The 25,343-nt window shown below is 38.2% G+C and overlaps 1 protein-coding gene across 1 annotated transcript in view; it reads right to left on the minus strand.

Moving 5' to 3' along the window:
* The window catches only part of TRPC4 (transient receptor potential cation channel subfamily C member 4), a 134,077-nt gene that overhangs the window by 71,719 nt on the left and 37,015 nt on the right, over window positions 1–25,343 (minus strand). Inside the window, exon 2 of the mRNA XM_058824892.1 lies at window positions 12,373–12,777. Within this exon, the coding sequence (XP_058680875.1) occupies window positions 12,373–12,750 (378 nt within the window). The 5' untranslated portion in view covers window positions 12,751–12,777. The remainder of the gene's footprint in view (window positions 1–12,372; window positions 12,778–25,343) is intronic.

Here is a 25,343-nt window from a genome sequence, read left to right on the forward strand (position 1 = left end):
ATTTTTAAACAGGTAAAGGAGTGTTTCTAGTAGGAGTTCTCAGCATTGCTTGACTGCTCATAATGAGGAGTGACAAGAAAAAGTTGTTTTCACTCAAGGGACAGTGATAGAAGAGAAATAAAATGGTTTGGAAAAACCATGAGAGCTGAGAAAGAAGAAAGATCCTATTATGGAAAGGATTAAAGGGGAACTTGAATTATTTATGTCCATCATGATAAAGCTCATATATACCTCTCTCAGAGTTTGCATGATGAGTGAAGTCAATACTGAAATGTCCTGAATGTTCAAAGCAGATCTAGGAGGAGGGCCTTCCTATTTGAATTTATTAAATGGATGCATAAATAATTTTCCCAAGCACAAAATGGTTCATAAAGACAAAATCATTTTAATGAACCTTAGGTCTGATATTCCATTTCCTGAGAAACTGTGTCTCTGGTTTGATTATTAAAATGTGGAGAAGCTCTTGCTTTTCCCTGTTCATTTTTCTTGTCTCAGAATGGCTCCAATAGTCAGCTAGAGTGATGGAAAGAAATTGGCTTGCTTCGACAGTAAGGTTTTCAGAGAAATGTCAGAACAAAGGAGTTCTTAGAATCTAAGCAGAATCCTTTGTTTATCCCTGAGCTTCCTAGATCTAGACACAAGAGAAACTGTCCCACTGGCTATAGAATTATAAAGATATTTTCTGAAAAAGAGCTTTTGCAGAAAAGACAGTCACAGATTGGTGGCCTCCCTTGGTATCAACAAACTGTTCAGGAGTTACAAGTGTCTCAGAGGGTGGGAATTAGCTAAATGTATTTGCAGCTGATTGCAATTATTTAACATTGCAAAGTAATTTGTGCTATCTTCATGGCTGGGAAGTAAATTTAATATTTGAGAAAATTAAAAGGGTTGTGCTCACAAAGAACAAAGTGAGGAACAGGAAAATTCATGAGACACAAAAAATGTTTTCTCTATTTAAAAAAAAGTAAGAGACAGGAATACAAAAGATTTTGGCAGAGACAAAGAAACCTGTATCTTAAGAGGATGCAGAGGAACTTCACAATAAGCTGTTTCACAACTACAATATTCCCAGTATATTTTTCAGTCGTCAGTTATTTAACAGTAGCTCTACATTTTGAACCATACTGTAAATTTCCCATACTTCACAGATGCAAAACAGAACATTTTTTCTGAAGTATACAGAGGCTCCACAACTATGCTAGGATGTTCTGGGAATGAAAGATGTACTTGAGAGGGAAAAGACAGAAAACTGAATTTTATTATAGGTTGATGATATTCTCAGCTGGCAGCTGGATTAAATTCCTTAACAATAGACATGTTAAGATCCTCCTTGCATTCAAGAATCAATTGAACAATCCTCCTGCTTAAGAGGTTTTGGAAACCTGTAAGTAAACAAGAGAAGATTCCTAGAAATAAAAATATTCCTTTTGAATTCCCACTGCAAAGAGGTCAAAGAAGACACAGGAGAGATGTGCATTATTACATTGTGCCCTACACCTGCCCTCCAGTGAGAGACCAGGGGCAGCAGAGTTAGTCAGAGGTACTTAAGGCCACATTGCTAGAAGGAAACCTTTGAAACTGATGGCAAGGGGACTGGATTGGTTCAAACCCCTTAATACTCCTTGTTTCAACTTAGGCTTCTCTTAGTATTGTGTTCCTCTTCAGTTCACCAACTGCATGGACCTTGATCTATTCAGATCTTACACACACGGTGCATCCATGCATAAAGAGTATTCTTAATGTGCTTTAGGATATGGAAATGTTAGGGGGTTTTTTTTTCTTTTGATTGTATGTAAGGATATTTTTGCTAAATTCAGGGCATGGTAGTAAGCAAAGACTTAATAAGCAAAGGTCTAAATGAGCAAGGATCAGGGAAGAGAAATTTAATCTTATCAGCCAGAGGGCTTGTACTTACAGTAAATGTCATAAAATGAGTTGGTAGCAAGTAAAATGATGGTAGACTTTTGCATTTTCTGCAAATATTCAGCTGTATCTTAGCAGTACAAAATATGAAAAGATACACTTTGAGGGTAGATATTTCAGGTTTCTTTTTTTTTTTTTTTATCTTGCCAGAAGGCCTCACAGACTCTGACAAGCCTGCAAACTTAGATAATATTTTATTACCAACTCTCTGTAGTGTTTCAGTAGCTGAGTTGAAAGGGGAACTAATTTTGCCTCCTGCCAATCTGGGGTGAAGATATGGAAGATATGGATCCTGGTACAGGCACAAGTACAATTAAAACACTTCTGTCAGTGCAGTATGTGACAAACATATCCTCTATCCAGAAAACAGTCAGTAAATTGACAAGCTAAATTGGTAGTCTCCCAAGACAAGTCAGACCCTGTTATCACATTAATGGGCTTTGTCAGTCCATTGTGACTTTTGAATTTGTTGGATTGCTCCAGCTGGGTGTTGACATGAAGAAATATTAGAAATACTAAATTCCTGCAAGTTTCCCAAAAGATATGGATGTTTGAGATCTAAAGAAAGTTATGAAGTGTAAATGCAGCTATGTTACTAGGCACCAGAGAATTCATACAAAACCAGGACATTATGAGTGTATCAGCCTCTGCAAAAGCTTTGATGAATGCTCATAACATCAAAAAGAGGAAATTACATCATGATGTATATAATTGGATGAAAATTAGATTTCATAAGTTTCACTGCTTATAGAGAAATTTGACAAGAGATGCCCTGTGACACAAGGAAAGATAATGGTGGGGCGTGGAAGACTATATATGAACAAGGTTCTTGACAGAGGTGAGCTTTCTAAATTTTCCTAGTGTTTTCCCATGGCTGAAGGTTTGAAAAGTCATTTGTTTTATAGATTATTATGTATGATTGCATTCCTGATTCCCAAAGACTAACGCTCACTTTGAAAAAGTCTGTCAAATACTACTCTTGCATTATTTAAGAAGTATCTCCACAGGCAAGTTCAAGGTAACTGCATTTGAGCATAGTGGCTCCTCATAGACAGAACTCTAAAATGGTGGCTCTTTGAAAATATTCTTCAGTGGACCATTGTTCAGTGTTGGATTGCCTGGAGGCCTCTGTCCATCAGAAACTGCTCTGCCTTGAGCTTTTTTAACAGTAGGTCATCCTGTTCCTAAAATATTTCCTGTGTTTCTGCACCGGGCACTGTCAGAAAAAGGATATGTTGCAGAAGAATATACCGGAGAGTATTTATCTTTGTATTTAAACACCTAATGGTAGCTCTATATCTGAATTGTTTTTAAGCTTCTATTATACCCAGGAAAATCTAGGGCTCATCTCAGTTGCCCACAGGCTCTGTGACGTAACTGCAAGGCCACAACACATGTCTCAGAGATATTCTAGGATGCTCCATACTTCACTTACCCACTACTTATGAGCTACTGGGCTGGGCCTCTGGTTGATGTAGTGAATGGAGTCCAGAGAAGTCTTTTCATTAGCTTACAGCAGACACTTGGTATTCGGTCAGGAAATCCTCCTGCTCATCACCGACCTTACTGGGAGCTCTCCTATCTGGCTGATATGTAAGCAGTAAATGGACTGATTCAAACAGCATTTTACTGCTTGAGACACTCTAGAGAATGAGAGAGACCTACACAGACATGACATGAGACCTACTGGAGGATGTCCCTCCTTTGCAGCACAGGCAGAGACAGGGAGGACACACCTCTGCACAGACTGAGCTCCACTGCTGCCTTGCCTTCAGCTTCAGGCATCCGAATGGGGGGCTGATTTCCAACCCCTTACACACGTGTCTCTGTATACACATGTTTTTATATAGCACATATTTATACAGAGCACAGATCTCAGTCTGGGGCCAAAATATCAAGGGCCAAAATATTAACTGTTCCCTGAATGGCTGCTCTAAGCAGAAAAGATACTGGATTTTTTTTTTTTAATATTGCTCCTTTAATGCTTATAAATTTGTCAACTTCCTAAGTTAAATTGCATCACCAAATGTACAAATAATTGGCAATAGGGATTTCTAGGCCTTAGAAGAGAAGACTACCTCAACCAAAAAAGGTTGTGTTGGTTGAACATCTCACTCTTAACAAATTTATACTACTGGCCTCAAAGCTGATTGTTAACATTTTTGCAGGCACTGAAAGACTGTTAAAATATTTAGATTTTAACTGCAATCTTTGGAGTTGATGAGTTTTCAGGAAGTGAAGGCAGGTGGATTTGATGAAAAGGATGCCTGGCATGGAGGCTTGTGAAGATGACAGTATAGGACCACTGTCTGTAGAAGGCAGAAATTTTGGACATCTTTTATTTTAATTTTAGTTCTGTCCCTATTCTGATTGTAAGTTTGGGTGAGTGCTGTAAAGAGGGGCTCAAAAAACATGAAAAGTTGGAAAAAGAAATCAGCACAGAAAATGTGACTTCTTGAAGAAAAATCTGACTTTTATGCAGACCTTATTTTTAATTACCTTTCTAAAGATATGGAGTTTCTTTTTTTCTAAAGGGTTTGATTTATTCTAGACTTTCAAATATTTTTGATAATCTGCACTCATCTCCTCATGGTAGGAAAGTACTTTCATTTCTAGCATGAGCTTCAAACAAGAAATATGAAAATGTCAGCAAATAATGACAGAAAAGTACTCAGTATTTCTGAATCTGCAACACTTCAAGTTTAGGTGGAAGTTTGGTTCACGAGCCATCTTTAAAAGAAATCTGTATTTGTTATCACCAAAATTCTTTAGATTTCTTCAAACTGCTAAACCAGAGGAATAGATTAATAGCTGGGAAAAGTAATTCTCAATAACACTACCTTCCAGGAACCTACCTAAAAGGATCCTGATAGTCAGAATTTTTCTTTATGTTGCCAATAAAAATTGGCTCATCATTTTGTACAGGTCAAGAAACTGTCATGTTTCCTCATATTTTGTAATTTGTCTTTTGGTATTGCCATGGAATATGATGATTTAGAATTTGTTACAAGGTGATGGGTGCATATTGTAGAACACATTGCCTACCTCAATATTGAAATTGCTAGCAGCTCTGTTGGATGGCACAGGCATACCAGCTTCTGGAGTATTTCCTTAGTAATTGTCACAGGTTTTTCTACTCATCCACCCACCTTACCTCTGATACATATAAACACAGACAGTTTGGGTTTATTGCCAAGACATAATGGCATTTATGTGCAACTTTTTTTGAACTTGAAAACAGCCAGCAACCTTATTCAAACCCAAGAACAAAACTTCTGTAAATTCTCATCTCCATCTCATATGCAATTAGTCAGCTCCACCCTTACTGTGCAGCTGTGCTACATGCTGTTTTCATCTGCCCAAATGGTTATATGAAAGACTGACCAGTTTTATCCATAAACGAAATATCCCCTACACAGCCTCTCCCATTCATCTGTCTATCAATATGTCAGAAAATTCTAACTAATCAGACACCACTGGGAAAAAAAATACTCAGCTACCCACTCAGGCAGCTAGCAGTGGAAAGAAACAACATTTTGCCCTCACGTTCCACTTCAAGACTGTGTACTTTCAGCCCGACAAAGAATCTCTGCAACGCCTCCTCCATACTCATTACTAGCTAGACTGTCATTAATCACAACATTCGAAAAAGACATTTAGTTCATAAACTTCTGTGGGAGACATTTTCAAAACAAAAATGATGCTTGAATCTCAACAAAGACTAGCCCACAAGAGATTGTGACTGGTATTTTGCAAAGTTAATGGAAAAAGAGGTTAAGATTAGCAAACTACCAGGCATCATGCTGTGATCATAAAATCCTTCTCTCTGTCTCCTCTTGACCAATACAACTCCCAGTTCAGTTACTAGGGGAAAATTTGAAGGAGAATTTAAAAAAAGTCAGGTTTAACATTTATGTAAAGTCTATTGTGGTCATGTTGGGCCTACAGCCTGTATAGATTCCTTGTCTTCTCCAAGGGGGCCCACTGTCACCAGGAGGAAGTACAACCCTGACATAGGAACTTTTCCACATACACACCACGGGGCTGTGTGGCAATGCAGGACTGGGAAAATGATATTCCTTGAGACTTGGAAAGAAAGCAATGGGCCAAAGCTGCCTAAATGCTCTGCACACATTAAGGGAGACTGAGACTGAAGCTGGGTTAAAAGTGCAGCTCCAAAGCAGAGCATTGGCCTCATCTCAGGACACTGGGACTCCTCAAAGGGTAATTTCAAGAAGTCCAAAGATACTGAGAGACAATAAAAGAACAGAGTGGATGATGTGGCCGCATGTAGGGAATCTCCTGGGAGATAGGAGCTCTGTCAGGCCTGATAGGAGCTCTGTCAGAAGAGCAGCATCTAAGCTGCCAGGATTTCAGGAATGGAAAATGACTCTTCAGGCTCTGTGCTACTTTCATGCTGCTTCCAGACTTTTTCCTTTTAGACTTTTTCTCTGTTTCTGGGAATGCTGCCAGACTGAAGGCACTTTGCCTGCAAAGCTGTCTAGCCTTGTTGTCCATATCCCTTCCCAGATAGCCTAGGTGAGTGCCTGAACATCCACAGAGGAGTCTGTTCCACTGGCCTAGAAACTATACTGTACAACATCCTTGACACTTCCTCACATAGGACCATTCCCTCATCCTGGCTGTTCTCTTACAGTCTTTCATTCTCTCCAGAACTACTTAGCAACTGATTAAAAAAAAAAAAAAAATCAGATGTTGAGACACATTTTGGCATAAGATCAGTCACTGTTTTTTTTTTTTCTGACGAGAATTACATCAGCAGCTTCAAGCGAAGACAACTTGTATTCTTGTCCTCTTCTTTTCTACCTTCCCACACTCCAAATAATTATCAATCAGATACATGAGTCAAGATTGATGAAATATAACTTTAGCCTTTGACAGTAAAACAATGCCATTTCTCTCCCTACCTCCCAAAAAGTCCCACAATAGCAAGCTTTCCTACCAATCAATCACCTGATAATTCCTCCTGTCCAAGAGTTTACAATGGCTGCTAGCACACCGAACAGCACATAAAAATCTCAGGATTTGCCATCTTCTTGCACATGAATTCTCACCTCACCCATCTCTTCCAGATGCCATTTTTTACAACAGCACAAACTCACAGCTTGCTGTGGTTACCTCTGCCACAAAAGGTTTACCTCCTTCCTTTCAGTTCTTTCCCTACAGATAAAGGCTAGAACGTATCATACCTAAAGTCTACCATGACCAGAGAGAATACTATAGGCCCCTCCATACTGATGAGGAAGGGCTGGGCACAGTCTGTCTAAAGAGAAAAAGGTAACCTAAATGCTGAATCTTTCAGTCTTTCAGAAACATCTCTATACTTAAAGTTTCAAAGGTCTGGGTTTTTGTCTCTTTTAATAAATATTTTTTTCCCAAATATTTAGACAATAGATTGAACTCATCCTTTCTTGGGCCATTGAGAAATTGCCAGGAAAATCTATGAAAACCAACAAAAATAGGTTGTATATGACATGCACTTGCATTTTTAGAGGCTGACACATTGACAAGCTGAAGCCGGGCTTTCTAGCTTGACTTTGGCACAGTAAGTAGAGGCAGGGCTTTTGCATAAAGTAGCTTATGATGTGACTTTACTGCTTGTCCTGGGAGAGCAAAAGGTCTCTGAGTGTTGCAGCATGTGGATATAGTTTATTTTCAGCTTCCTACTTCCAGCACTGTGCCAGTGATTTCTACTTTTCTCTGCATGTGAGCCAGGCACATATCACAGTGATCACATCCCCCCTTTTCCAAAAGTTTTCCTTCCTCTAGCAATTCCCTTGTATTTGCAAATGCCAGCCAGGCATTAGCTCAATATTTTGTTCATACATCTGCACATCTATCCCTAGAGTGTCCACCCATTAAAAACACCCTCAAGTATCACAAGACTGACATACAATAGTGAACAGAAGGCATAAAAGCACTGTCATGTGCTTTCTTCTGCTAGTCAGACAATGCTGTAAGCACTGCAGTCAGGATTCCAAGCCCTAAAGCAAGTCTGTCAGCTAATACAATGCCACATGGATTCAAGTCTAGTAACTGAGATTTCAGCTTCACTTATGTGATTTGCAGCATCCTTAGAAGGCAGCTGCACCTCTGCTTCAGTCTTCCCTGAATATACACAAATATTTAGATGGTCAACCCCCCAGCTAATGATCAATGCCTGAGTTCCATAAGCAGTAGAGTACACTATGATTTAGATAAAGGTATTAATTTTTTATGCTGCCTAGCCCCCAGCCCATCTGTGGATGCTGCATGCAATTCAACAAGACAAAAACGTTTTCTGCCGATACTAAATTTAAAAGAACAACTTTTTCCCCCCCCCTCTTAATTTGGCATTCAGCTATCCATCAGGGTAAGCAACAAGTGACTTGGCAGATAATTCAGGACATATGGCTTTGAAGAATGGTAATTTAAAAGTACTTGGACAAGTTTCCTCAACTCATTCACATTAATTTGTGCTATTCTCTTTTACTTGTGCTCTAGCAGCTGGTACAGCTAAAAAAGTATAGAAATATAATGAATATAATGCAAGTGGCAAAAATACCCCTTTCTTGTGTTGGATTAATGTATAGCGCAAAAACTTCTCTCAAAAACTGAGAAGCAGGAGGAGTCCAAAGACAATTCAGAACTGTTAAACCTACATGCCTCATCTGTAGTCACCAGGTGGCACCATATGTATCCATACATTGGTAATTAGGTTAAAACCATTGTAACCTGCGTGGTCATGGAAATGCTGAGCCCATCACACACAGCTACTAGGCAGAGCCAGCTGCTGAATGATCAATAGACTACAGAGTTTAGATCTAACTTCAACGAGATCTGAACATTGTTTTATAGTTTGTGGGTTTGGGGGGTGGGGTTTGTTTGTTTGTTTTATTGGGGTTTTGTTAGGGAGTGGGTTATTTTGAGTTTGTTTTGTTATGGTGGGTTTTTTGTTTGGTTTTTCTTTTTTTTCTTTTTTTTTTTTTTTTTTTTTTTTTTTTTTTTTTTTTTTTTTTGTTGTTGTTTCTTTTAGGAGAAAGTGTAAATTAGAGATCAGTGGCATCTCCTAATTTGGAGATGTTGCTTATAAAACTTTTCCAAAAGTGCAAAACCAGATTACTTTAACTAAATGAAATGATTCCTGGTCAGAATTAACACATTGTTACATTTTCCCCTTTTTCTTTTGCAACACTTAAAATGTTTAAAGCATTAAATTTTGGAGTATAACCAGTTCTTTTAAAAGATTCATTTCAGCAGTCCTGAAGAATTTTAGCTTTCTGTTGATACAAGAGGACATTTTCTTCTAGATTTCTGACATTGACAATGAGAACTTGAATTATATAATGAATTCTATGCTTAAAATTATTTCGTTTTACAAATATAGCTACATTATTGTATGAACTGAAGCTGAAATTAGCTATGCATCATACATAGGATATTATCTCATGAATACAAAGAAAAAATAGTGAGAGCTAATTCATTTACTTGTGAATCATATCAGGTTTTTTTCCAGAAATTCAATGTTCATAACTTTTTCACTAATTAAATATTTGGGAAACTGTTTCTTGTTCTTTGAAGTATTTAGCAAGGTGTTTTTCTTTCTATTATTAACTGTCTTGTGTAGAAATAAAACTTTTCATCAGGGACCAAAAAAAAAAAAAAAAAACCAGCAAAAAAGGGTTGACCTCACTGAATCGATGGCAAAACTCCCACTAACTTCAAGGGGCCAGGATTTCACCACACATGACCACACATTCCCTTATTCAAAGAAGGAAAACCAAACAGCCAAAGATATCATGTTACTAAAAGCACAGAGTCTGAAAATGAATCATTGTCTAAACAATATATCAAATATTTACAAACACCAGTAATCAAAAAGTAGAGTTGTAATTTGAAATAGTTTCAAAAGAAACTTGAAGGGGGAAAATAACTTGAAGGAAGAAAAAATATATAATAGAAGTACATAATTCTGAGTATTCAGATTTTACGTTTTTATTGCATTGGACTGATTTTTCAGCCAAAAGGTACTTTTTTATTATACTAAATTTATTGTGGCATTACTGCAAAAATGCCATTGGCATTTACATTCTCTTCAGCATGCCATGTTCCTAAAAATGAACCAGTGTGATTATCAGTGTATTATTACATACCTGACACCCATAGAAGCTTAATTGTTGTTGGGATCCCCAGCACATACAACAGTCAACATGTGTAAGCAACCTATCAGTTAAGAAGCCATTTTTATAAGCCCTGGCTTGCAATCAGTGCTGGTAGAGGCAACGGGCAAACCTAAACTTAAACTGACACAAAAGGAGATGTCTCTGTTCAAATGATTCATTATTATTCTTCACACTTTACAGTACAACCTCCAGCTAGTCCAACCAGGGAGACCAAGAAAGTGCAGCAGGAGCAGCACTCTTCACACCAGCCAGCAGTGGACTCTGGCACTGAAACAACATGCTTAAGCTTCACCACAGAAAAGGATCCTCTAGACTGGAGCAAAGCAGTTTGTGAATAATTTAACATGGTAGTATTTACACAAAAAGTAAGCTTAGCTTTTGTCTGCTATAGCATGATGCTCACTAATACAAGTTTGACTGTTTATGTTCAAGTATTTTCATTACAGCAGCTGTGGCCCATACAAAAATGTAGCCCTGAAAGTCTAAAGAACAGCCTGAAATTTAGGCAGCTCTTGTAAGGTGAATTTCTAGACTCCCAAGGTCACAAAGTGATTTGTGATGTCTTAAAACAAGTAACTGATAAAGACAGCAGGAGGAGCTCTCCAGAGATCTCCATTTTTCTCCATTGCCAAGGGGAGTCCAGGGAGCCAGACCAGAGATGAGACACACCTTAGGACTGCTACCATCAAATGGCATGAACTCTAGCCTGCCAATGGCAACCTCCACTATAGAGGCTGCATAACAGAGACACAGGGGTTTTAACTGATTTGGGATGGGGCTGTGCACTGATCCTTCAGGCTCCTAGTACACGGCACTGAGAAATTCCTATGCGCTGTATCCTCATCTGCACTATCAGTTCAGGAATCAAGAAATGAGACAAACATCATGTGAATATAGTTTTCTTCCCTTTCTCTGACATAAATCTGTTGTCATTTTACAGGAGCTCTGCATTTACTAGAAGAAGAAAAGGCAGGCACACACATTTGCAGGAATACCTAGTATCTCTTTCTTTCTATAACAAAGGAGCATAGAATTAATGTTATTTTGTCAGCAAAAATTATACTTTTTGCCTATTATCTGCAATTCTATCCATGGCAAGTATATTATACTGTAATTTAAGTATATTATATGCATTATGTGTAAAAGGGCTGTAATAATTTCAAGATACTTTTCATTGAAATACATTAATAGACTACCTATAACACAAGAAACCTGAAATTGATGAAAATAGAGTACAATAGAGTAACTACTTTTAAGGTTTTTCTTCTTAGAAGAGTCATAGTAATATCAGAATTTATGGGCTATGTTATCCTGCCTGCACTATTTTCTTAAAATGACAAAGATTTGCAAGAGGCTAGATACTTCCCAGAGATGTCTCAAAGCAGTTCAAGGGAAAGCAGAGTAGGTAACAGATCATGAATGAGACTATATGTAGTGATTTTTTCCTTTGAGAAAAGACAGGGAGAAAGGGAGAGAAGTTTGCACTTTTTTAGTTGTACTTCATAGGATGGATGCCTACTTGAGGCAGGACTGAAGTCTTGATAACTGGGTCGTGTCCACCAGTTTTGCCTTTCTGAGTTGGGATACGATGACCTCTACATGGATGGGTTTAAACATTCATTGACTTCTATGGGAGTTTCATAATTATTTCAAAGGGACTACATATTAATAATTAATAATAATTATTCCAAATGATTCTCTTTGGAATTATTTGATTCTTTGAATGATTAAAGATTTCCCAGCCATATCTGCAGGAATAATATTATGATTATATAGAGGGGAGTTATGGCAAAGACAAAGAGAAACTTTTAACCTAGGCCTGTAGTGACAGGAAAAAAGGCAATAGTTTTAAATTGAAAGAGGGTAGGTTTAGAATGGACAGAAGGAAGACATTTTACATTTTTTACAGTTAGGATGGTGAGACACAGGATAAGGCTACCCGGAGAAGTTCAGAATGTCCTGTCCCTGGAAGTGTTCAAGGTCAGGTTGGATGGAGCTTTGAGCAACCTTGTTTAAGGAAAGATATCTCTGCCCTTGGCAGGATGTTGGAACTAGACTTGACAGTCCTTCTGACTCAAAACAATTTCTGACTGTATGATGCATAAACATAGATGAATACAATGCATTCAGCATCAAAGGAATTGATTTTCTGATTTTAAGTACTGTGTGCAAGGATGATGTTTTGTTTTTCTTTTTCTTACCCCCTTTGCACAATTCTTCCCTTTACATTGGACCAGATTATAATCTCAGAAAACCCTGCACATACCTGCTTCTCTCCACTGGGTTTCTTGTGATTCAACAGCAGCTCCACGGCTCCAACAACCTCCTTCCGTATGGCATGCAACAGAGCATCTCCCACATACACGTTAAAACTTAAGAGCAGCTCAATGAGCTCAAGGTTCTCATTTTCAATTGCAATTAGGAGTGCAGTTCTTCCCAGGGGATCAATGCAGTTAATATTGATCTTGAAATAAATTTCTGCCTCCTCCAAGGCTTTCTTTACACTGGCGTAATCTCCTTTCTCCACGGCATTCAGGTAGGCCTTCTCTGAATGAGACAGTTCGGATTCTGCCCGCACGATGCGAAGAGGGATTCGATCTCTGTAGGGAGCATTGACGCTTCTTTTGTAGTAGAACTGGGCCATATTTTATGCCATTCTAATACTTTATCTCTGCAACATGAAAATAAAGATAAAATCAGTAATTGAGCTTGGGGTATGGTGCACCAAATTAATATTTGCTCTATGTACATATTTAAAACTCATACTAGAAAGTGATGTTGAAACATTTTTTATCAATATAACATGTAAGCAAAAGTGGAAGCCAAAACACTGCTTACTTGTAATTTACCAAGTAAAAGCATATCTGTCAGAATACCATTTGCTTATTTGCTTTTTTTAAATTTGTGGCAAACAAGAAATACAGTACAACCATAGGTTACCACCAGAAGTGTTGGTCCACTTCATCCTTAATCTCTTCATTCAGTTCTGCAAAGACTTAAAAAACAGTCACCTGTCTCAAACACTGTAAAGTCCACAGAAAGATTTTGCCATGGGAAGAGCACAGAAGGGAGTGACAGGATGGTGACCATGCCAGGTCTGACAGAGGAGAGTTCTGGTTAGCACATCCTGGTGGGTACATCCAGACACAAAATTCCCAGTGCAGCAAACTGTGTAGAGAAGCAACTGCTCATACACATATGAATGGTCAAACAAAGATCACCCCAAGTTATGGGAAAGATGGCATCTACGACCACCAATGATCACCAAAACCTCCCTCTACCTCTCAAACGTGCCTCTGTGGGTAACTTGAACTTGGACTGTAAGATAAACCACTACTGCAGGGACTTGAGATAAGATAAAGGTGGTACTATTGTCCAAGTGCTGTCTCAGACCTAGGGAGAGATTAACATAGCCTGGGGAAAAGAATGGGTCACTGACAAAGAGTGTAGAATTTACGGGCCTCAAGGAAAGGCAATTCAAAAACTGTTTTGAAATCAACTCCAATTGGGTAAAAGGCAATTCCAATGGAGAGATCTTCTCTGACATCCTACAACAACTTGTGTGTTGCTTGAGGTTTGTGTGTGGACAATTAAATACAGCTTATACCTCTTTACATCTAGTCCTGCTCAAATACCCTGACTTTTCTATGACAGGCACAGTTCAGTGATGAGCTTCCCTACTAAGATTTTGATTCAATCTCACATGCTACTAGAAAAACATTCACATAAAATGTTTTTCTAACCAGAGCTCACTAACTTATAAATTAAAACTCAGAACCTAAAAGGAAAACCAAAATCCATAGGAGATAAATTTCCAAGGACTGGTAGATAATAGCCACAGATTTGATTCTGAACTACTCAGTTCTAAACTAGAATTAATACTGAAACATAGCAGCAATAAAACAACTCCAAAGGCTTACATATAGTAAAGCATATGGTGCCTGTGGTTTTATTCTGTATACTTTATCCAAGGACTTTGCAAAAAAATTTCATTATAACAAAATTATTTTTCCTGGTTCTATCTTCCACCTGGGGAAAAAAAAAAAAAAGAAAAAAAAAGGGAAAGACGAAAGTGGGAAGAGAAAAAAATTGACCTCAAAGAACAAGGTCCACAAAAAATATTTCCCTCTGCTGTTCAACTGGAGGTTGAACACCTTATTAGAGGAAGAACTGTAGCTTTGTGTAATTTTTTCAGTTGATAATGCAAGCTGTATTAACTCACTGCTTTTTCCTCCACTTTTTTCAGTCATTAGAACAAAATCTCTGTTGAGATTCTATAGCAAGCTATAATACATATTTTTATTATTGTGAGGTTTTCATTCATCAAAAAAAAAGTCACTTAACATAGTGAGGAATATAGTAATTAATCCACTCCCACTTTTCTTAAGCAGTGCAATGAGAAATGTGTAAAGGCTGTTACTAAGTTGTTCTCTTTGTTTTCAAGAGCAGATCAGCATGGCTTGACATAGGCAGGAAAAGGTAAAGAAGATATGGGAGAGACAACTCTCTGCCACATCCATATACAGAGGCTGAGGAATTGCCAACCTTTGCAAGATGTTTCCCAGTTCTCCCTACAGAATGGTATCAGTCTACAGTCTGGACTACTAGAGGTTGCCCAGTCTGTGGATTATGTCCTGTTAATCTCAATCTAAGTAAAATAAAGCTCATATCCATTGCACAGTTCTTTACCCCTGGAACAGATATCATGTTCTTAATGCACTGTATTTTATCTCTTTGCTTTTCATTCTTTCATTTCAAAACTGCAAGTTCAATTCAAGGAGGTGAAAATTTTTATGTTCAGATCCAAATTAAGAGACATAAATATAGTTCACAAGGAGGTATCTGTAAGAAAGGTGGACTGCCATATTGCATGGATAGCCATGGACACTTTGAGTTTCACACCCCTGTTCCCAAACTCAGGTAGATTGGGTGCTGGATGTGGAAGGATGTCCTGCCTGACTCCAGCTGCCACCTGACAAAGACTTAGGTTTCAACACAGGCTCTATTTCATATGTGTCAGGCAGATGTCAAGTTAACCCACAACAATGTACGCACATTATCCAGTTTTTTAATATATACAGAGTTCCCAAGACCCTTGAAGAAAACAGAGGGACTGCAGCTGGGGGGTTAGTGCTAAAGGCTTCTCTCTCTTAAAAGGACATGAATAAAAAGATCATTGTCTCCATATTTATTTTGAGAAAAACCATGAATTAACTTGTATCAATGAAACTGGGCATGAGAAATGTTTATTCTAGAATAACAGAACACTCACCTACAGATGGGATCTATCATGATTTAATAAGAATGATTTCAGGGTTTATTGTTTCTTTGTTTTTATTTTAGGTCTGATGAAGATCTTTTGTTTGTTCACTGTAAGCCATAAGGAAAATACTTGTTGGAACTTCTTTTGTTTACCTTTTCATGATTCTTGAGAAATAGATCTAAATTTAGTTAGATACTAAACACACATTTTCATTCTTTTAAATAGCTGTCCCCCACTAATCTCTACTTGTTGCCTGAACCAATTCTTGAAAATAATTACCCATAAATAAGGTTTAGTTTTAAGTAAAAGTCTATGTTTACATGCAATTAGAAACTAGAGATTGATTGCTGATACAGGATGGTCCTGGAGGGTGATACGAACATCAAAGATAATGGTTCCATGGGTGTTTCCAAAAAGCCCTGTTTATCATTTTATCTACATGTGTAACAAATGTTACTGTGCTGTCACATATAAATGCATGCATATGACATTTACATGGAGCTGTAAGACCTAGAAACAAACCAGCAGCACTACAAAAGTTTCCAATTGATTTGAACATCTCTGCAGGAAGAAGTCTAAAGAAACAGGAGGTCAAAAACACAGGGCCAGTGCAAGAAGAATGAAAGAAAAAAAGTTATGATACAAACTTATAAAAAGTGTAATTATAGTTTCTACAGAGTTCATATTCCTGACACATAATAAAAATACTTCAGAGAAGAAATGAAGACAAAATAACTTTATATGGTGCTTCCCACTGTGCAATGGAAATATCAGCAGCACCTGAGCAGGAGAAATGGATAAAAAGAAGGAAATCATAACACTTTGACAGAATAGTGATTCTTATGAGAAAACATTTTTTTCATAACAGTCAGTTTTGTTTGCACCTGCTACAGACTACTAATTCAAATTACATGTGACTGTTTCTTTCATATGCTGTTTATCATGGAGGAATGGTAACATTCCACCTTCTTTGCAAACTTTTACCATTTCTACTCTATCATTATTTAATAATTGCATATGTACTTAGAAAAGTTGATGTTATTAATTTTGATAGTCCTAAATAAATAATTGAATTTTTTTTCTGTTGCCATATCATTGTGTATATGTACATATACATGCATATTTTAACCACAGGCACACAGATATTTCCCCATCAAAGCTCAAGAAAAACTGCAATCAGATTTCCTTGGCATTTATTCGATCATATTTGCTTCCTTTACATATATGATCATATCCTCCCTATTTTTCCAGAGGACCCTGACTTGCACTTCCTTTGCTTGCTGCCCCCTACCCCAAAACCAGGTGTGAGAGGGAAATCAGTGAGCCACCAGCAGGCACCAAGGGCCTCAGTGACAAGCCACCTGTATCACTGCTCACAGACGTACTGCAAACCTTCCAGAGACAGAGAGAGACCCCAGTGAGGACACATTTCCTTTAGCGATGGGAAGTGGGAGGGATACAGATATGCTTCTTAGTATCCACATGTGCAGCTTCTGAAATCCTCACTGACACAACCCTTCTAAAGACACTCATTTCCAACACTGACCACTGTTACACTTACTATAGTATTACAGTATATATAGATAGATAAATATAGCATTATCCTATATAGCTTCTTCTATATAATCAAAGCACACTTCTGATTCTGCTCATGAGTTTGTTTTTCAGACTATTTGCATTAATAAAAAAGCAAAAGTGAAACTTCACATGTAACTATGGCATCACCCTGCTCAGAACCAGAACATTTATGACAAGTGAATAACATGCTGATTTCTCTGATCTTCTGAAACTATTTTATATGCACTTTTCATGGCAAAGGAAACTTTCTGACATTTTTTAGCTTCATGAAAGTATGACATTTTTCCTTCTAAAATAGATCTGTGACATACCAGCTTTAATCTGACACAGAACGCTATATGACACACAGTAAAAATGATGTTCAAAGAGAATTTTGGAAAGTAAGACTAGCTCTGATAAATCCCAGTCCAAATGAAGCATAAAGTTCCTTCTCTGTCAGTCACCAGAACAGACTTTTTCATTTCAACAAGAACAAAAGAAATGCAGATAAGCCTTTGATTTCTGAACCCAGCATTAGTCCAGATACTGCCTTATAACCAAATATCTGAACAGCAACTTTAACATGCTCTAGCACTGGGATCAACTGGATAGGCTGTGTCCATACTGTTAAACATACTTCACCCCAAAACAGGTCAGCTGAATGAGAACTGTCTTCTGGGGATAATTTGGGGTCCAGGCTAACTCCTACACTGTGCCTGGAAAGTGTGTAGGAAGATAGAATTGTATTGAGCCAGCAGTTGGATTGATTCCAGGGACTGCTCAAACAACTCTGGCTGCAGGTGATGGAGTTTCACTGATCGTGCCTGCCTTCTAGCACTGTTTATTTTACACTGTTTATTTTACTGTTATAGCTGCCAATACAGTACGTAGGGTCCTTACCTGAAAGTAATTTTTCATTGTTAGTACTACAGTTCAGATTTGAAAGCTGACAATAGCAAAAGTAGCAATTTGAAATTCAAAATTTAACACTGATTCACACATGCATGACATAAACTGAATAACAGTATGGTGCACGTTCCCTATAAGGCTGTTAATTTGGAAAAGAGCTAAACCTCTCAGTTTTGCTCTGGTCTAAAATGCCCTATAATCAAAGTTTCAGTAAAGCAAAGAACATGACCTAGTATACATCTGAAGAGGATGATGGGAAGCAGGTTGCCATGTCATCTGCTTACATCTGTTCTGGCTTCACAGTCAGAAAGGCAGGTCATCAGCTGCAAAGAACAACTTTAAGCATCCAAGGTACAATGGTTATATGGTGGATTAAACACCACCAGCATTTTATATCAACATCTTAAGAGATCAAGACCAAGGAAAGTCTGAGTCTGAGACACTGAATGTGTAAACCTTTCATGAGGTGACACAGATTACTTACCTTCATGTTTTTTTGTAAAAGACAGGATGCAATTTCATAGCATTGTTTGGGGGGGGGGGGGGGGGACTGTTAAAGCATGGTGCTTCATATATAGCATAAAGATGGTCTGTAAGTTTACTTAATGCCAGATAGGAGGAAACTTTTACCTTCTAGGGCTGATGTTACACCAAATCTTAGTTGAGAATGATAGATTCTTATAACAGTGACCTTCAAAGTCTACAAGACTATTATCAGACTGGAGTTTGAGAAATATCAAAATAGAAATAAAAGACCATTGAGAGACATTAGAAATTGTTACCAGATCTTAGAGGGGTAGGATGATTTGGGGTCAAGCATAAATTATTGCAAATCTGCAAATATTTTTAAAATAAGAGATATTCAAGAACTTGGTTCTTCAAATATACCTAAACTGAGCTTAATTTCATTTACCCTGTGGGCAAAAATCTGATAGGTCACTCATGAAAAAAAAAAAAGAGCATCATTAGGTAACAGAAGTATCATTAGATGACAATATTAAATTAGTTCATCTTTCCAGTTTATTAAAACTGGAAAAAGGTACTCTTCAGAAAAATACAAGATGCATGGTTACCTCTTGCTGATGGCTAGCAGTATGCAAATGTCCTCAGGGATCCGTGGGAATGACCTTGAAGCTTGAACTATTTGTTCTTGCCCAGAAGGAAATACTGACGTGTTTAAACTGCTACCAGAGCAAAGGAGAGAAAAACTGCTTGCCCCTGACTGACATGAACTCGTTCTTTGAAATGATGGAGCATGAAAGATGCGAGTCCAGCCTACACGCAGTAGGCAGCCAGTTTAGGGTGGGAAGGACAGGAAAGGCAATAACACAGATAATGATCTTAATGAGTGACTGCAACATCCAGTTGAGTTGACCTTCCTGTCTCCTCGGCTGGTGTTATCCTCCTGGGTAAATTCAAGGAGCTCTCCAAAACAGTTTTCAAGATAAAAGTACTTCAGTGTCATCTGGCTACACAGAAGGCTGCCTTCCAGCATTTCCAACAGTAGCACTGACCCAGTGCTCTGTGGATGTGATCCTGCAGCAGCCACACTGCACGGCAACACTTCTCAGGGGACATGGGGAGTGGGCTGTCCCTGCTCATGGAAAGGGTGGGTGGTCTTTCTCCAAATGAGAAGAGGATGGGAGAAGAAACCTGTACACAATCTGTTGAGAAAAGAGGTGGGCAGAAAGGGTCTGACTGAGCAGGTGCACTTGAGGAGGAGCGAGGATGCAGATTAGGTTGGGAAATACAGGACAGGAGCATTACTTGTGGGAATTATGCTACAAGTAGCAGTGACTTTTCTGAGTTTCGGGGTATGTTTCCACACAGAACCACGTCTTCCCATGCTTCCTGTGATGAAGTACAAGGCAGCATGCACTTTGGCCGGAAAAGGGAGAGTTTGGGCAGACTGCCCAAATACTTTAGTAAAGCCTTGCTAATAAAAACACTCCTCTGTGGGTCCATTTTCAGATATACGAGCTAAGGCAGCCTGAGGATAAGTTAAAACACTTTTCAAGTATTTAGGACCAATAGAGAGCCAGCTGTGCAGAGATTTGTGTTCATACATATATCCTCACATAAGCATTTTAGTACTGGCTGCTGCCCTCAGAGTGGTATGTGTATTTTGTGGGGAGCCTTGAAAGTGGCTGAACTTAAAAAAAACCCCAATATAAATAAAGGCTAGTTAAGGAAAACTGTTCAAGTTTTGGAATTTATTGGTCTTTTTCCATCCACATCCTTAGTGGTTCTGCCCTCACACTGCTTAGAGACACTTGAGTTGGTGTATTTTAATAATTTTACTAAAAGACTGCATGAAAATAAAATCAGGAAAATTTATTATCTAAGTTCACCTACCATAGTAACCCAAAAACTCAAGTAAAAAGAATTATAATGCTCAATTAAATTGAAATCAAACTGACATCAAAGCAAAACATTTAAACTCAATAGCAATTAATGTTCCACAATTCAGTTAGTTAGACAATACAAAATGTATTTATACAGGTCTATAAGAAGATGATTACCCATTGGTAATAAACCCTAAGGAAAGAATTTGATTGAAATCAGTCAAATGTATAATTTGGTTGGTTAAGTTGTCTAACAGTGAAACTTGTTTACTATCTGGACCAAAGCCTGACAAAAATAATAGCATTTTTTTCCCTCAAGGCATTGTACACTTATGTGATGACTAACCCCTTCCTGCCCTTGTAGCAATAAAGACTTCAAAGTGACAAGCCCTATTTGCCAGAAGTCGTAAAATGACAGTTTCATGTCACTCAGGACCTTTAAATGTATAGCACAGAACATGCCCTAATGAATAACTTGACAAGGTATTACATAAGGCTTCTAAAATCCAGAATAACAGTTCCTTCCAGAAATTTGCCTGCATGGCCAAATTGTCATTTCTACATATGCCCAAATAACAATTCGGGATTAAAAGTCTCCGGCTAAATTACAACAAGAGTGAAAAATATAAATAGTAACAATAACAGAACTCTCATTGCTAGGGAGTGATGGCACCAGAAAGCTGTCATTTGGATTTCCTGGCTGACAAAAACACGTCTATTACAATGCTCTATAGATCTGTGACCCAGCAGCAATTATGTGAGACTGGTAATAGCTAAACCTCAGGAAGTTTGTATATTCTTGTGTGGGAGAATGTCAGAAGAAGGTACATCACTGCATTACAACACAAAAACTTTAAAAATAGATCACCTGAAAATCTGAACAACAAACCTATCTCCTCAACACTTCCTTATGAACTTTCTGAAGGATTATATAATGTCTCTTCTCCTCAATAATGAATCTGCTCCCAGATATAATAATTTCAGCATCTTATTCACAGAAAAAAATACATTTGACTGATAAGAAAATAGGAAATAACTGACACAGAAAACTTTCACTGTGAAAAATGCACCTTGTCAATATTTTCAACTGGCAGAAGATTAATTCAGAACTCTTTTAGCCAAGGTTTTTACTCATCTACTTTAAAAAATAATCATCCAGATTTATGTCTGGAAATAGCAAGTAAACAACTTCATTTTGAAGCACCTGTGTTATGGTTTCTTCATCTTAAGCCAGAGTGCACAAGTTCATCTAAACACAACCAAGCCTAACTTGGATTCTCATTGTAGGAATAACTCCTTGGCAAGACAACCAAATAAAAGCTGAAGAGAACAGCAAGGAACATTAATATTTCAGGAAAATGACAGGTGATTATCAGAAACCCTTTGAAACAATATTTTAACTATCAAGAAGCTCAGATGTTATGAGAGATTCACAAACTTAAGGATTACTACAAGTACCTCATCTAAACTCTGACATAAGGCAGGTTGAGGGAAAATCAGCATGGCTACCTGGTCCTGAAAAACCTCAACTGGAAAAGGCTTCCTGAGCCACCAAATCCAGCCTCTCACACAGGCAACTTCCACCAACAATCTGACTCTGAAAAGATCAGACTCCTTGTCAGAAGTAGCTGGGATCCCCCTGCTTGACCCACTGCTTCTGCGAGTGGTGGTGGACAGAGACTCACTCCTCCAGCAGGAAAATTGCCTCAGTCCTGAATAATGTTCAGCTGTTAAGGACTGCTGACAGGATTATCCTTCTTCCAGCATAGTTGGAGAAAAAGCTATCCCACTTCAGACTTCATTTGGCCAGGCTGCATAAATATGTCTCTTTACAACTCCAGCCTATTCCTTGCATGTTGGTGCCACCTGAAACACCCCAGGATGCCATATCTGTCCCCAGTTGCTCTCCTGAAAAGGAACAGGTCCCCTCTAGCTCTTATGTCACATCCCAAACCCTGGTAGCCTCAGGCAATTAATTAGAAATAGATGTCCCCAAGTGGTCAGCTGAACTGAACCTTCAGACTCCTGTGTTTGCACTACTCCTTTGCCACATCACTTTTTTTGAGCGATCAAAGTGTACTTTTTACTCCAAGACAGACTTTTCTGTTTTGTATAATTTCAGTAATTCTCCATCTCATGCTTGGATATTTTACTTGATTAAGTTCCAGACCTACAATCACCTTGTTCAAGACTACATCATAATCATCAACCTTTAATCTGCTGATAACTCATGCTCTTTTTTTCCTCAGCTGTTTTCAGTTAAAAAAAAATCTGGTAAAAGGAAAAAAATTCATTTTTCAGAATTATTCTGTAAACACCCATGTAATTTGCACTTTTAGCTAGATTAGAATAACCTTTTGTACTCTGCTTCCCGCAATACTGGAATAACTGGTCTCAAGGGCAAAGCAAAAGAAAGCTCATAATGCATGTACCTAATTCTGCAATGATGCATATATATAAGAACTTCTCTTCTTCCAGTAATCATCTTCCTCCCCAGAGCTTGAGCTTTAGTCAGTTTTCTCTACTTAGATGTATCACACAGGTCTTTGCCTCTGCTTGTTAGTAGTCAGTAAGTCTTTGACTCCATGACCCCTTGTAGTAAAAAATGTCAAATGTTCCCTGTGAACATCATGAACTTTGTATTGGAGAATTTGTTCTAAATATACCCACCACCATTTTATTTTATAAAATAGGCGGAATATAAATATGAGCATTTCCTTCCCTCCTTCCTTCCTTCCTTCCTTCCTTCCTTCCTTCCTTCCTTCCTTCCTTCCTTCCTTCCTTCCTTCCTTCCGACACTTCCTTCCGACACTTCCTTCCGACACTTCCTTCCGACACTTCCTTCCGACACTTCCTTCCGACACTTACTTCCTTCCGACACTTCCTTCCTTCCTTCCTTCCTTCCTTCCTTCCTTCCTTCCTTCCTTCCTTCCTTCCTTCCTTCCTTCCTTCCTTCCTTCCTTCCTTCCTTCCTTCCTTCCTTCCTTCCTTCCGACACTTCCTTCCTTCCGACACTTCCTTCCTTCCGACACTTCCTTCCTTCCGACACTTCCTTCCTTCCGACACTTCCTTCCTGGCAAAACAAAAGCAAATAGCAGGTGGCTAAAAAGAGAAGTTTTTTACTGTTTACTGTTTTTCCCAAGTGAGAATGACACCCACAACTGTCTCTTACTAGTGAATATAAGAGGTAAACATTTTAGGTATTAACCACATACAGTAGTGCTGGATGTGGTTAATACCTAAATTATACCTCGATGCAACTTACCTAAATTTAGACAGCCTACTAAATTTCATAACTTGGAATGTATTTGTCTTGGTCTCTTTCTAGAGCTAGCAGAAAAAGAGATGGAAAATCCTGCTGCAAGCAATTCAGTCAAATCTCCATTTCTTTCTTTTGACTGACACAGCTGGGTATGAACCTAGGCCTGAGCATGTGCATTTGAAGAATTCTCTGAACCAAAGATGTTCAGAAAGTTCATTTTGAAAAGAAAAAAACTGAAAATAAGAAATTGCTTTTGGTCAAAACCAAATGAACACAAATGTACAAAGGAAGACAGACCCTACCTTGATTAGAAATATGAGGAAATCTCCTGATATGCAGGTGTCTGTCACTATTGTAAGCCAGATACAGCAATAATGCTAGCTATGCCTGTAATACTGTAGATTATAAGACAAATTTATTTTGGAAAGGTTTCCCTTTGCAGGAAATTTATTTCTTACTCTAATACTTTTGTAAGTAACAATGCAAATACTGGCGCATAAGGGAGTGCGCCATGAGTTGTGGCACATGTTCCCTTTCAGATGCTGTGCTATATAACAACTTATCAAACCACTGCTAACCACTAGAAATCTCATTAAATGTCCTCAGATATTAAAGAAGATCACAGATATTCCAGGGGTATATATGCACAATTCACTATAACTGGCAAGGGAAGTAATACCTACCTACTTTTCCTTGAAACTGGTTGTCTGAGAGATGAAACTGACCCCAAGCTACACAAAGAAGGTGAACCTCAAATAGATATTTGGAAGCTGTGAACATTATTCCTCATTGTGCAGGTGTATCCTACACTCTCTGTGATCCCCAGCATGCTGACACTGCAGTTACACACTGAGTGTAGGAATTCCTTTCAAACTCAGGTGCTAGTGATGGAGCTTCCATTGCAATTCTGTTTTTTCTTCCAAAGATGAGAGTATATACAAAGTTGAGCATAATCCAAAGATAAAACCAGCTGCTAGTAACAAGGCTATATACTTCTAGTAACCAATGCTGATGTTCTGGCTTGAAAGTAATTATTTTATTGGCTCCATGCATCTGCTAGAGTATCATTGCAAAATACACTGTTTAAAATACTAATTTTCAGTCTAAAACTACTTATAGTTGATACGCTAGCAGATGCATGGAATCAAATACAGTGCTGGAAATCTAACGATGACTCTGTTAGAAATTCCATGCACAGGGGATGCATTAACTAAATAAGCAACAGGTTATTCTGGCCTGACAGTAACATATTTCTGAAAGAACAGCTTAACATATGTTCTTAGAGCAACATCCCCTCCAGCCATTGCTTCCCTGCCACTGAAGTTGTGTCCTCACAGGGACCTCCTGCAGTCCATGCTGCTCCCCAGGTCTCACACTACCTGCCAGGCCACCCACAGCCAGCTGTGCTGGACACTGCTCACTGCTGAAGTGAGCCAGTGCCCTGATCTTCTGGGCACTACAAACACCAGCAGTTTCTATTCAAGGAAATCTAAAATTATGCCATTCTTTCCATTGGGAGTTACAGCTTCAGACATGCAATAACCCTTAACAAATAATCAGGAACTGTTAACATAATACCACCCATCATAAAAAGAGTTGATACTAGATACTCTCTTACCAGTGGTCTGAGGAGAAAAGTCAGACAAACAACTGAAAATAATTCAATTTAAAATTAAGTTTTGTAACTAGAAAGAAGAGTCCTTTTAGGAATGATTAAGAATCAAAATGTTCAAAGTGATTTTTTTCTTACAGCAGCAAAAACTTCAGACTGTCAGATATCAGGGATAGAATGTTACTGAAATACGGGTCCCTCAGTACTCTACACTCACTGCTTAGAACAAGGGGAAAAATTAAATTGCCATTGGTACATAATGTGCTTGAGTGCTCACTTACTGCTGGTT

Source organism: Ammospiza caudacuta, chromosome 2, assembly GCF_027887145.1.
Source record: "Ammospiza caudacuta isolate bAmmCau1 chromosome 2, bAmmCau1.pri, whole genome shotgun sequence".
In the NCBI taxonomy this organism is placed as follows: domain Eukaryota; kingdom Metazoa; phylum Chordata; class Aves; order Passeriformes; family Passerellidae; genus Ammospiza; species Ammospiza caudacuta.